Source organism: Polypterus senegalus, chromosome 6 (genome assembly GCF_016835505.1).
Source record: "Polypterus senegalus isolate Bchr_013 chromosome 6, ASM1683550v1, whole genome shotgun sequence".
NCBI classification, from domain to species: Eukaryota; Metazoa; Chordata; class Cladistia; order Polypteriformes; family Polypteridae; genus Polypterus; species Polypterus senegalus.
The window spans coordinates 22,940,758-22,955,440 of NC_053159.1; the positions used below are offsets into that span (position 1 = coordinate 22,940,758).

Here is a 14,683-nt window from a genome sequence, read left to right on the forward strand (position 1 = left end):
GTTTTCAGAGAACAAAATATAAACTAAAATGTTATATGCGATCTCATTTCCTAATTTAAATGTACATCAACAAACAAATTCAGGATGTCCTAGTTTAAAAGGCTGGCAGTATCAAGCACTTTTTTCTTTTCTCTTACAGCTCTATCATTTTAAGTCTTTTGTATTGACTGTCGCTATGTAAGGTCAACAGGGAGTCTAGGCATGTTACATCACATGGCTGAAAGTATAAAAGCCAGCGCTGTACAATTCCTGGTTGTTCTAGTTTGTGAGTACTTAATGCCATTAATTGATTTTCTTTGGGTTTCTTTGGTTATGTACTTTCTCTGTATTTGACTGCACCATTAAATTCACATTTTGACTCAATTCATGAAGTTCTTTACTAGTTTGTGATTCTCCTGCTAAACCCCTTAACTACAACATTGGTTCCTCGTTCTGAGTTTGTTTTTGAGACTCTAAATCCACCTTTAGCATTGCTACTGCTCTGCTCCAGGGGCTTCAGTTTAAATTTTAGCCAGGTCTCTACAGGTCATTCTTTCCTAGTCTTTCTATATTACTATATCCCTGCTCTTCTGAGATGCAAGACCAAGTAACCAGTCCTCCCCAATGTGCAGCTGGAGTTCACAGAAACCCAAAGGACATTCTGACTGTCAGTTGGATTTCCAGTAAATTATTTGTCCAACTAAGTGCCAATCGCCCAGATTTGATCCTTTGGAGTCACTAACGCAAATGGCAAATATTACCTCCAGCAGTATTCAGTGTCTTTATAAAAACAAGCGTTTGGGCTACTACAGTCTATCCATGTTTTATTATCAGGACCCAATGAGTTCTGTAACTTCCCTCTCTGCACCTTAGTTCTAGCTGGACACCCCTTTAAACTTCTCATAGTTATTTTACATAGAATTAAAGAGTAGACAAAAATGTATTGTGTGGAAAGAAAAAATACCAGGAGATGAAGGTACAAAAGAGAGGCATGAGAAGGCTTAAACAAAAACAGGCATAAGTCAAAACCAGAAGACAAATAGATCCTTCTACAGTTATACTCGAAGGGAAATCCAAAATCAAAGTCGGGAGAGGAAGTAAAAGTCAAAACAAAATGTTGACCTCTGTAAAAGCCAAAATGGCAGACAAACAAGACGTAAACATTTTTATAAATGTACAGAAATAAAAACTATGTTGAAATTATTACAAATAGTGGCCAAATCATTAAAAGACAGAATTATAGCAACATTTAATACACCAGTGAAAACCAGTACTGGTTAAGAGGGATTGGTTCAATGATGCACAAAAACCTCGGACAGAAAGCTAGCCCATCTTGGGGTCCATTCATGCACACACTCAAGTGCCAAGAAAGGAATAAAACAAAAAAATTAGCAAATACAGCAGTTGTAAAAAATAGATAAATTAAGTATCAAATGTCCAACTGGAAAAAAAAATGGGTCTTACCCTTGGATGATGTGATAAGATGAAAATGGCAAGGACGTTGTCCTCTGTATCCTTGTGTGTTATGTGTTGACTACAACCTTCTTGTTAAGCTGCCTTGACTCCTGTCAGCAACTCAAGCTAAAGATGTTCGCCATTTCCTTCCTGTTGAGGGACAGGTCTTTGTAACCACAAAAGAGGGCCCTCAGTTCAGTACTGGATGCCAATTCCCCACAATATGGAATATCAGTAGATTTTTATCATCACCAGTTCATCACATCTTTAGGTTCCACATTTAAAAAACATCCGTAGAAGTCAATCTGCATTTATTTATTTATGCATTGTTCTGAGTGCTACTTAACTGTAAGGAGCATTTTAATTATTAAATGGCATCAATGAAATCACATAAAGACTTACACAGATGATAGCATCTGTTAGGCCAATTATCTGATATTATGGGTAACAGGGCAACTCATCAAACAGAAAAACAATTTTTATTGTATACTGGACTTTTCTTAAAAGATAATGCACAGTACTCTGTGGTTAATACAAAACACGTCAGGAAGGATTTTAATTAGAACTAAGAAATATGAACATACACATCTTCTTCTTAAATCTCTACACTACTTTCTTGTTAACATTAAAATTCTCCTTTTCACACATACAGCCTTAAATGGCCTAGCCATGTTCCACCCACTTACCCTACAGAATTTATTAACTATTTAAAGGGGGCGGCACGATGGCGCAGTGGTAGCACTGCTGCCTCGCAGTAAGTAGACCTGGGTTCGCTTCCCAGGTCCTCCCTGCGTGGAGTTTGCATGTTCTCCCCATGTCTGGGTTTGTTCCTGCCTGGCTGGGATTGGCTCCAGCAGACCCCCATGCCCCTGTGTTAAGATATAGTGGGTTGGATAATGAATGGATGGATGTGTTCTAGAGAGTTCATATACAATAAAGGTTCACATGGAATATGTGGACTGTCACCTAAGATGCCCCCTTGATGGACCATCACCATCTTACTTGAAAGATCTGTGCTTTTGAGAAAGAGCTCCAGAAACTCAAATTTCTTCACAAAAGTGAATTATCAGTAATATCATTAATACCTGAAGTATTCAACTATTTAAAATTAACAGTAACAAAATTCATACTACAACAGATGAAGTTTATATTCAGGTTTTCAAAGAAGAAATAAGGAATCCCAGCATCCCATCAACAAATACAACTGCAATAATGAATATATATAGTCTACTGCAAAAAAAAAACAAAAAACTAAAACTTCTCATATCTTAAAATTAGTTAAAAATTACAATGACACAGAAAAGGAAATTATTAGTTGTTGGTAAAGGTAAAGACACTGCATGGTTGTAGTTCATGCTGAGACAAATGACTTTAGAAACATAAGAACATATGCCTTGCAGAACTAATTCTGGAAATTTGTTTCCAAAGATAAAGCTCAAACCAATTTTTAATTTTTTTTTTCTGCAATTCTCACAGCATAGACAAAAAAACTGCACACTGAGAAATTATTATCCAGCCATACCGCATGGAGTGAACAAGAGGGTTTAGTTTCTCAGCCACTGAAAAGCTGTTCACTAAAAATAACTAATGAGACAAACAACAACTTCTACAGGAAAAAGAACAAACATGCTAGGAGCAAGACTCTTTGGAGAAGTTTACAGAACCCTAAAGCACACTATGTGGAGGGCAAACAAAATGAAACATACTGTAGAGCACAGGAACAACCAGCCAATTTAAAACTTTGCCAAAAACACAGAACAAAACATTCTCCTTTTAAAATAAGGCAATAGTTTTGACTTGGGACTTTAACACGGCAGAAATAATGGAATAAAGCCTAAGTGAGTGTGATGGAGACCTACAGATATGCTATACATCCTTCAGGACATACAGACATGGTAGGAAAGGGGAAACTGTGGCACTATACTCCCCAAATTATGTTAAGAATAAAAAATTAACCCAGAAGATGGGAACATGTCGGTACTTTTATTTTTTTCTCTCCAACCATCTTGAGTTTTTTTTAACTTTTTTCTGTCCTCCCTCTCCATCGGACCTTACTCTTATTCTATGCTAATTAGTGTTGTCTTATTCTAATTCTTACTTTGTCTTTTATTTCTCTTTTCTTCATCAGGTAAAGCACTTTGAGCTACATTATTTGTATGAAAATGTGCTATAGAAATAAATGTTGTTGTTGTTGTTGTTACTGCTGAGGTTTAAAATAGTAAGGAAGGTGTTGAGTAATTTAGTGGCTAGAGGTTGCAGTAGGGTACCAGATCGTGTTATTTCAAACAGCAGAACTATATTAAATCAAAAGACACATATGTGCAACAAAGTACATGCCTTGATAACTAAAGATTTCGACATTCCACTCAATGACTTGGAAGCCACTCTTTAGGAAAAAAGGACAAGGAAACTGAAATGATGTTCATAACAAATGACTTTTTCCTCACCCAGTTAGCCATAAGCCTAATACAGAGAAATTCCTGTCTAAATGGTGCATGTTCTAACAATACAAACAGAGTAAAAGAAACACAACAGAGATTACAAAACAGTGTTATCTAAAATACTGTAGACTTTGGAAACACACTGGTGCACACCAAAGCAAAGGCTTGTGACTTGTTGAACGCAGACTTTTTGAGACTTAGAAAAAAATAGAAAAAAAGTAGGAAATGCAGTAATTGTAAATAATAGATGGTGTCACCTTAAACACATTCTGATTCAGGACTCAGAATAAATTCTAAACCAAATACAATAAAACAATTAGAGAAAAGGATGAATAATGACATTATTAGAAACCTTAAACTTACATAATTAAAAGCTCACTCTATAGGATTTTTTTTTTATTGTAAAATTCAAATCCTACAGGAATACTTGAAACTGCAGTAAGTGTACAGAGCATTCTTGGTAAACTAATATTCATGCTGTCTTCACATCCTGTATTTGCTGAGTTCTGATAGAAATGTATGACTTTATAATATAAACTCATAAGTACAAACTGGTATTACTGATAGTTCAGTACAGTTCACCTCCAAGTAAGTGGAATGGCCTAGTCCAACTTATCATCTCACTGCAACCCACAAAGATGTCTCTGCTTCCTTTATGAATAGGAAGGTACACGATCCATGCAGAGTTCTGAGAAGAAAACAAATACATAAAACATGTAATATAATAAACATAATGTGATAAAATATGTAAATCTAATACTGTAACATCAAAGAAGAAGAATTTTTGTCTGTTTTCTTAATTAATACAACCCCTGCACCTGATTGGTTTTTCGTATTGAAACAAGTTATATACATTATTTATAAATAGTTAAATGTAATCCAGTAATGACATAATATGGCAGAAGTACATGATAAATAGAAAGCTGCCAATGTGACTTTAATCCACATCAACGGGGACAAAACAAATCCCAATAATTACAGGACAGTATACCCCACTTCTCTTCTGTGTAAAATTATATAAGCTTTTTTTATGGTTTTATATATTTTGTGCAATATATTAGCAATTATGTACTGTATTTTGTGTTTATGGTCTACATTGTATTGTTTGTTTGTTATTCAAGCATATATTATTTTATTTTGTTAATGTGTTTAGTTTATGTGCTCTGTTCCCTTAAGACTTTGGCATAAAATGGAGAGATGCCCTCTGTCTACACATTTCTAGGCAAAGGGTCAGATCCTCCGAACTGGTATTTTGAGTCATTGGAGAACATTTGGTTTGTAAGTACTTTTGTGAATTCCTGTTTTATGTTTAGGAAATGTAGAACTTAGGGGTTTACAAAGCACAACATCCTCAATGTCCAGACAATGTCAATAAGTGATTAAAAGGGCATAATAATGCTTGGGATATATTGTAAAAACTGTTTAATATAAAACAAGGGATATTATATACAAACTGTAAGCATAGTAGTCACCCAGCATCTGGAGTATTGTGTGCAGCTATGGTTGCGACAATACAAAAAATATTGCAGCTCTTGAAACTTAACAGAAGAAAATAATCAAGTGCATCCCAGGAGCAAAACATCTGTATTACTCTGACAGGCTAATGGAATTAAACCCTTTTAGTCTGAGAAAAAAGGCTACATATGGACCTTTTTCATGTCTTTATATTTCTGTAAGGCCTTTTATTATATTAGTCCATTGTGAAGTTAATCTTGGTGGCAATACCATTCTGTGCCACCAGGGGACATTCCCTTCAAGGCAGGGAGTCATTCAACACCCTGTAGCTTGTAACATAAACCCTGTTGTGGGGTTCAAGGTTCACATATCCCCTAAGGAGGCAACGTGTTGTAGCCTCAAAAGGGTACTGAGGAGGAAAACTAATCTGGTCTGCTCCAGTACATCTCTGTAGTGCGGCTAACTTGGAAGGACACTTGGTGCCACTTATGGGTGGGGCACCAGAAAGGATACTGGGGCATAGTACAAAAAAAGCCCTAATTCCTCTGGTCCAGTGAGCTTAGATTTATGAAGCAGCTGGTAACAAAGGCTAAAAAACCAGAGTACTGGAAGGTGAGCAGGGAGAACATGTAAAAGAGTATCCAGGGGTTAGTTACTACTGCTAAGACAGCACAGAGGGCATGGAGTGTTGCATTGTTTTGTTTGTTTTTTTTTTTTTAGTTCTTTGTTGTTTCCCTCCATTGTTAATTTAGTATTTTTTTAATAAACCACCTTTGCATTTGGTACTATAGTTCTTATGGTAATCATTTGGGTTTGGAGTCGACACAAGAGCACCCTTTACAGTCCATATCATCAAAATTCTTTCAGCTAAATGGTGAGCATTGCAATGGAAATGAAAGAGAAAATGTTGTACCTTTGAAGCCAGGACAGCTTCTTTAGAGTAGCTTCCACAAAAGTATTCTTGGGAAGAGTACAATTGGCCTAAGATCATCAAAACTTTGACTTTGCTTGTTATAAATGGTAGTAGACACACTCCTAGTAGGTTTATTTTATCTATGAATGCTGCTGAGTTCTTCATCTTGTCCTCCTTTTTGGTCGACTTCATATTGATAAGGGTTTGTTAAATTAAATCATTGTGTTTCATTTCTGTTGGGGCTGTTATTTTATCTTGAAATATGTGTTTAGGAATGTATATTCTTTTAAAATGTAGTACTGTTATCATAAACATATTTGTAAATGGGCATAAAAATAATGAATATATCCTACGAGTATAGAATAACAATTGCGGTTAAATCTGGTTGTACCTGTCTTGAACAGGTTTTATTGAGTTTAAAAACAGATGAATTATAACAACTCTTAGGTTTGCTGTCCATCTTTTTAACTTCTAGGCCACCCTGTCTATACTAATGTGTTTTAATGCTCCTGCTGGCTTCAAATTCTTCATATGTCCTTTGTCCTTAGGGTAAAAAAAAATTACCAGTTCATTTTTCAACCTATTGTGCACTCCTGGTGTCAACAAAGAGGAATGAGGCCACTGGTATGTTGCCTTTATTTATATAATGACCCTATGAGAAATGATGAGTTTATTTTACCAATTGATACTTTGTATATTTTTCCCTGCATTGGAGCTCAAGTCTCCATTCTTTTACAAACACACACACACAAATATATACATGCATACATGTGTGTACACCCCTGCTGCTTATGTTCTGGGGGAGCCATCATGGGCAGTCCAATACCTCCCCCCGGGACGCTTGGTGGCAGCCTCCCTGGCTGACGGTGATTCCTCAACCACCCGCAGGGCTCCATGGGAGATGGAGTCCTCCACAGCCTGGTTGGGGGCTCGGATGGCCGCTAGGGGGAGCTGCATGGGCTCAGTAGCCTGGCTGGACGAATCCTCAGTCCCACCCGGAGGTGCAATTAGGACCAGGTGGTCAAGCACCTGGAACACTTCCGGGTGGGTTGTAAAAAGGGCCAGCCACCACCACTCAAAAAGCCAGGGTCGGGAGGAGGAGGAGGAGGAGGAGGAGGACTATGCTTGTGGAGGAGTGGTGGTTAACGGAAAAGGTTGTTGCTGTGAAGTGAAATAGTGCTTGGGACTATGTATTGCCTGTGGGTCACAGGGAAGACGTGTGTCCACGGGTGAAGAAAATTAAAAGTTTGTGTTGCTTTTATACATGTCTCTGTGTCCTTCTGTGTCGGGTCGGGCGCTATATAGCGCCTTTTGTTACAACCAACATATAAAAAAGTGAGATAGACAGGAGTCATGGGCAAAGGGGAATGAGAAAAAACACTAATAATAAAAGTGCTTCTAAAGAAGTTGAGGGAATGTAAAAGAATTTTACCAAGATAATGTAGTTTAAAGAAGTGACAAACCTGTGCATATGCTCATTTTGTATACATGGGGAAAAGGAGTTAGAAATAAAAACAATATTCTGTTTTCTTTTCTATGTTTTATGGCAGATTTAAATTAAGTATTGTAATTTAAACTTATCTCTAAATGTCCATGCACTAAGGTCCACCAGTACTGACAACCTCATTGTGCCCCAAACTGTGCTGTGCTCTTTGGGTGGCAGAACCTTCAGCTTTATAGTGTCCAGACTTTGCAACAACCTCAATAAATTAATTCGATCAGCTGACTCAAATAGTACACAAACAACGTCAAACTCATTTGTTCTTGAAGGCATTTAACTTTTCAAATTCAGTTTACCCTCTCAGTCCAGGAGCTCAAGATGATTTGCATTTGTATCACTATACAGTATATGCTATTTGTTCATGGTCTTCTTGTTAAATTTGTATTTTTATTCTGGTTTATTTTATGTTGTTACTAATTCTTTGAGTTTCCTATACTTATGTTAATTTAATGTTTTCTGCATATTTTATTTGTATCCAATGCTGTATATGCCCTGTTGTTCATTTTGAATTTCTGTGAATTGCACTGAGCATGGAAAAGGTGTTATACAAATAAAATGTAATATTATTAGTAGTAATAGTACCATTTTCTCCCTTAAAGATAGCTACAGAAATTTGAAAAAACAAACAAACAAACAAATAAGTATCAGGAAGGCGTTGTCCACAACACATTATGTCTTATCTTGATTTTTATTGTAATAAACGGCCAGCAGTTCAAACCGGCCAGGATGCCCACAGTGTGGAAGGATTGGGGAAGGCAACCTTTTTGGGACATTACTTCCCTTATGATGTTAGATGGCAACTTCCCTACAGTGTGGCAGTGCCCTGGATTCCTGCAGGCCACTATTGGACATGGAATTTGGCAACATAGCCCTGCTGGATATCGTGGGTGCCAGTGCTAGAGAATCGGAGTAGTCCTGTCTCATCCATAGCCCGGAAGTACTCTCAAGTCACGAGGATGGAAACCCTTAAGTACTTCCGGGCAGAAGAAAAGTCAAGTTCTCCATCCGGGTCAAGGACTATATAAAGGAATGCTGTGAACCCAGCAAGCGAGCTAGAGTCAGGAGGTAGTAGACAATGAGGTGTGGAGGAGATAAAGAAAGAATTGTGTGTGATGTATTTACTTGCCTGTGTATGGTGGCTCTGGCGCTTAGGGCACCGTTTATAAAAAGAAAAAGAATTAAAATACTTCTTAGTACTTTCACCTGGTGTCCTGAGCATCTGTCTGTCAGGTTAGAGGAGCGATAGTGCCCTCTACTGTCACATCACGCATCACTGTGCAAGACTATACTAAAGTTTAAAAAAGTCACAGAGGAAGCCTTCAACGTGCTCCATTCATCTTAAAAAAGCACAGAGTAATCACGAAAATCTGTTTGTCAAATGTCTGTTGGCATTGTGTTGACCAGCAAACCCCTAGCTGCATGGAAGTCAGTGCAGCTACCAGATGCGCAGTGTGTAGTTTGAGTGTGCAGTATGTTATAATGGCTTGTCCTTTTTCCCCCTCAAAGTCATTTGATTCTAAACTCAAGCTGTTGCTGTTTTAACTTGGGCAGTTCATAACCAACAGATGTTTCTGAGCAACAGGTGGTTGTGAGAGTCTCGTATTACTTCACGTTTAAATGCATTTGTCAGATAATGACATTGTCATTGGGTGTAACAATGATCTGATGCCAATCAAGACAGCACAGGGACCAGAATCCCATTGTATGAAAACTAATTGACTTTTTGTGAAATGAAAGCTGCTTGAACTTGCATGTTTTGGTAGTCAAAAGTAGGTCAGATATTATTAGTTAGGTATGTTAATATTTAGATTAGAGAAATGTGTGCACATATAGAAAAATTCTGGTATGGCATCACCACAATTTTCATACCAAAAATTCCATTGGAAATTTGTGACATAATTTAGACGTACAAAATAGTCTGGGGAAACCCCTGGGTCTCCAAGTGCAGGGCCGATGGCCTCAGAATCTCACACCCTAGATTTAAATTTGGACTTGGGTATGATGAGTACATTTATAAAATGCCAAGCGGGGATAACTGCAGATACTGTACACTGTGGCTTGGAGCCACTCTGTAATCCTGCCATGCACTGTACATGTTTGAAACGTGCTGCACTACTGGCACATACCTTATGAAAATGGCAAATCATGACGACCCACGGAAAAGATCGTGTGGTTGTTGGTTTGACTTCATTCTCCACCAGGAGGTTCTTGCAGTTTCCTTAACTTTATCAGCGTTGACTTATGTTAGTTGGAGTTGTCCCAGTCAAAAAATGGGGAGTCCGGTCACCCTAAACCATGTGCTTTCGATGCCGGGCTTCCGAGTATCACAGATGTCCCACTCTCTGTCCAGATATCGAGACACGGTCTAACAAGGTTTTAAACTTAAATCCTGTAATTTAATGTCTGTCTTGTTAGCCACATGGTAAAAAAAAAACTGCCTGTGAGAGGACGAATAATGGAAAGTCAGACACTGTACATTACCCCGAGGACGCGGGCAAACAGTGGGCACCACAGATTCGCAAACGGTGGGCAACTCTGAATAAGTGACCCAAACACAGATTCTCTGGCTCTTAGACACTGGAGACTTCAAACATGAAAACTTGAAAAAGCGAACTTGTTGTTGCAAAGAAGCTAAGAATCTTTGAAGTAAACAGGCGTGTCACGTTGGCGCACGGATTTGAGCGGGATGACTTCGAGATGAAGGCGTGCTGTCTTTTTAAGAGAAGGCGCGCACGGCGCAGAGAGAGAGAGAGAGAGAGAGAGGAGACTGAGGCACTGACGGGCAGCAGGAGGAGTGGTGGTGGTAGTGGTGGTGGTGCGGCGAGCGACCGACCGACCGACTCAGCCAGCGGCCTCGAGCGCACAGCCAGTGCAGCGCTGCGATCCGAGGGATTGGCGGCGTCAGCGGCGGTGTCGTTCCCTGTAGCGACATGACGTCCCGCAGGTAAGCCTACGCACTCGCGGCTTTTTCACACTCGACCTTGCTGTGTGCGCTCGGGCCGTCTTTGCGCTGCCTGGCCCGAGTCGAGAGACACGCGTGTGTCTTTGCGCTCGCCGGTGACGGGGCGCTGTGATTTACATACTGGGTGGAAAGGTGCTAACGCCACACACGAAGGATAGACTAACTGCGTCCGGCTTTGTGGTGGAAAAGACGAGTTTCTAACCAATATACGTGACGCCGAGGAATTCTTTGACGAGCATAGCCCGGAATGCTACAAGATAGAGCGCGAGCCCGTCGGCCCGCTTATTTGGGGTCAGTCGTGCACAACTTTGCGCGTACACGCGCCTCAGAAAGAGTGTTTCGGAACTTCTTAGATACTAATAGGCATTAGCTGAGTGTTCCTTGCTGCCTGGAGGACAACGGGTAACCTTGTTACAAAACTGTTTAGCAGTGGTGCTTTAGTGGAGAAAGGGAACAAATTAGTGGACTACATAGATTTGGGCGTAATCATGTTAAAAAAAAATAGATTATGGTTAATCAAGAACACTGAGGAGCATTCAGTTTAGCAAATGTAAGGGGGTCGGCTCTGTCAGATGCCAGCCTAGATATGTAACATAGCATGCAGATGTGGACAAATAAACAGACAGTCACTCAGTTAGGAATCTGGGTACCAGTAAGGCAGGTTATGTCTTTGGAGTTCAAAACTAGGGGATGCTGGTTCAGATCCTGCTACTGAGACCGTGTGATGTGCCTGTGAAATGTTGCATGTCCCATTGGATAAAGGTGACAGCCAAGTAAGTCTACAATAAAGAGCAATTCAAACACTGTGTTATCAACAGTAACACGTGTAAGTTAGTAGGCATATGAAATTGCCAGTGTGTTTTTTTTTTTTTAATAAATAACAAATGTACAATTCTCCCCATTAAGAATCTGGGTGCATTCACTGTATTAGTATGGTAATAAATTAAGTTCAAGAACACAGTAGAGCAGTGGTTCCCGTACTCGGTCCTGGGGACACACTGTGGCAGCCGGTTTTTGTTCCAACCAGATTCACAATCTGTGATAATAATTGATAACAACTGATCTCATTTAATTAGCTGGTCTTTTTTACTGTTCTCTTATTTTTCATTCAAAAAAACGCAACAGTATGGTTTTTACATTTATAAGATGTTTAGAAATATTTCTATTTTTTTCTAAAGCTATAAATGCTTAACACTCGTTTGTTGTTTTCCTGTTATTTTCCCCTTTTCCTGTGTAGTTTGCTCCCTTCATTTAACCCTAATAGTGACACCAGCATAGCAGACACCCAGGATAATGAAAGCTGCAGTGACTTCAGTGTCAGACTCGCCAATTAGTAAATGATAAATTAAATAAGTAGAACTCCTGGAAAAGCAGAATGAAAATTAGGTTGAAAATATTTGTAACGACTTAAAAAACTACAAATTCCCCATATAACTGCTTATTACATTGTAATAAAAAATCTTCCAAACTTAGTTTGTAATTTCTACATTGACTCCAAAACACATAAACTGGGAAATAATGGCTCACTTAATTAGACTAAAACTCCAATAAAAAAATGGAAGTTGGTTGAAACAAAAACCCGCAGGCACTGTGGGTCCATAGGACTGAGTTTGTGAACCACTGCAGTAGACCATTCAGCTTGACAAGAAGAGAAAGGGACACATTTCGCTGTCCAACTTGCAATGATCACGAACTGCATAAGATGACTAAATAATGAATGGATGTTTGGAATGGTGTATCTCTATGGTAATTCAGATGTACAAAAGTCTTTAGCAAGTAAAACAAAAAGCTGAGACACACAGGTCTGTGGTAATCCAGGAAAACAACTGAGTAAACATGTCTTCGGTGGGAAATGTGAAAGATGGTACCGTTTCAAGCACATAGTTTTGTCAGTAAGTGAAAGTGACACACAGGCCTGTCAGAAGTCAGTCCAGACACACAACAGGACTTGCAGGTGTGTTTGTGGGTTAAAGGGACATCTAGCCCTGTCCGTGGGAATTCTGGACTCGCAGTTGTTTAAACAGGATACTGCTATTACTAATAATCATTCTTTACATTTATATAGCGCTTTTACAGGTTAGTGAATAATCTAAAGTCACGTGAAAGGAAGTGACAGGTTCATCAAACTGTGGTAATGTCCGTCCATCCATCCATTTTCCAACCTGTTGAATCCGAACACAGGGTCACGGGGTCTTCTGGAGCCAATCCCAGCCAACACAGGGCGCAAGGCAGGAACCAGTCCCGGGCAGGACACACACCAAGCACACACAGGGGACAATTTAGAATCGCCAATCCACCTAACCTGCATGTCTTTGGACTGTGGGAGGAAACCGGAGTACCCAGAGGAAACCCACGCAGACAAGGGGAGAACATCCAAACTACACGCAGGGAGGACCTGGGAAGTGAACCGGGGTCTCCTAACTGCGAGTCAGCAGCACTACCACTGCGCCACCATGTTGCCCCTATGGTAATGTAAAGAATGCAAATTAATTCACAGACCAAAAGTACAAAATTAATAAATATAGTGCCCAAGCAAGATTTTGGGGAGCGACAAAGCTCTGTCAAAAGACAGCCCAAGTATGCAACAGTACATGTAGATGAGCTTGTATGAGAGAGAAAGAATACCGTATTTTGCTAATTACAAATCTGGTAACATTTTTCCTTATTTAAAAAAAAAAAAGGAGAGCGAGAATACAAGATTTTTCTAATTATAAATCTGATAACATGGCTGAATTGATAGAGTAATAAGGCACAAAAATGATGGATAATCCAAGCTCATTGTGAAGGATCCAAATTTGGCAGTTTGGACAGATCTGCTGTAATCTAGATTCACAGGTCTTTAGTAAGAAGTAAAAACATAGTGCAACCAACATTTCTGTTTTAATCCAGACACAGAACTGAGTAAACTGGTCTTCACAAAGTAAATGTGGTAGATGAAGAATAACCCAGCATGCAGTGCAGCATACAATTTTGCTGATAAATAATGGTCAGGGCATATAGGTCTCTTAGAAATTAGTCCATGTACAAAACTGGACATGCAAATCCAAGTTTATATAAAGAATACACAGTTATGAACTTGGGCTCACAGCTAAGTAATATGGTCAAGCAAGATGTTAAGTAATCCAGTAGACTGTGAATCATGCAGGTATGACAGGAAATGAAAGGGACATACAGCTCTGTGGTAGATTTGCAAGGCACATGTAGCTTTTTAGAAATGAAATAGCAGATATAGTTCTTTTAAAGCATGAAGTAAGGTATGCAGATATAACTGCAAATGAAAGTTCACACAAAATCTAATAATCCAAGTGAATGTGCTGTGGGGAAATAGGGAGAAAGTATGTAATCCAAGAAGGAGTTGGAAATGAGGGTTTGCTAATGGGTATATATGGCACACACGTCTGCCAGAAGGCATTCAAGATACAAAACTGGGCATGTGGATTTGCTAATGTTAAAAGGGAAAAAAACTGTAAAAAATAACCGTGAAGATAACTTTATCATGATCCTAGACACACAACTGCACCCAAGTCTCCTCAGTAAAATTGTAGGTCAGCAATGACAACAGCAAATCTCAACACCTTTTACAGTGGGCAGTCCACATTTGCAATAGGATAGTCAAATGGATATTTAAAATACATTATGTAGTTTGGCCACTAGGTAATTCATTTATACAGTGATACATGCCGATTTGAAATTTCAATGTAAAAAAGACATGCGGATCTGGTTTCAAAGCAATTCAGATGAGAATTTATCTCTTAACAACACGAGAAGTAGATAATGAGGCTCCACCAGAGGGCAAACCAGACATGCAGCATTTCCCAAGCACAGGAAATAAGACCGTGTACAGAAATATATCCTATATGTATTCATTACATTTTACTTTTGCAGAGAGTAAGCCACGAATATCATGAAAAAAAATTGATGTGAAAGTCTTTCTGGACTAAAACAGTAGACAAATCAAGGCATTCCATGGAAAGGAA

The 14,683-nt window shown here is 39.0% G+C and overlaps 1 protein-coding gene across 1 annotated transcript in view; it reads left to right on the forward strand.

The window, feature by feature from the left end:
• The first annotated feature begins 10,503 nt into the window (after positions 1-10,503).
• ptpn11b (protein tyrosine phosphatase non-receptor type 11b) overlaps positions 10,504-14,683 on the forward strand; it is a 175,451-nt gene continuing 171,271 nt past the window's right edge. The window contains exon 1 of the mRNA XM_039755580.1: positions 10,504-10,688. Within this exon, the coding sequence (XP_039611514.1) occupies positions 10,675-10,688 (14 nt within the window). The 5' untranslated portion in view covers positions 10,504-10,674. The remainder of the gene's footprint in view (positions 10,689-14,683) is intronic.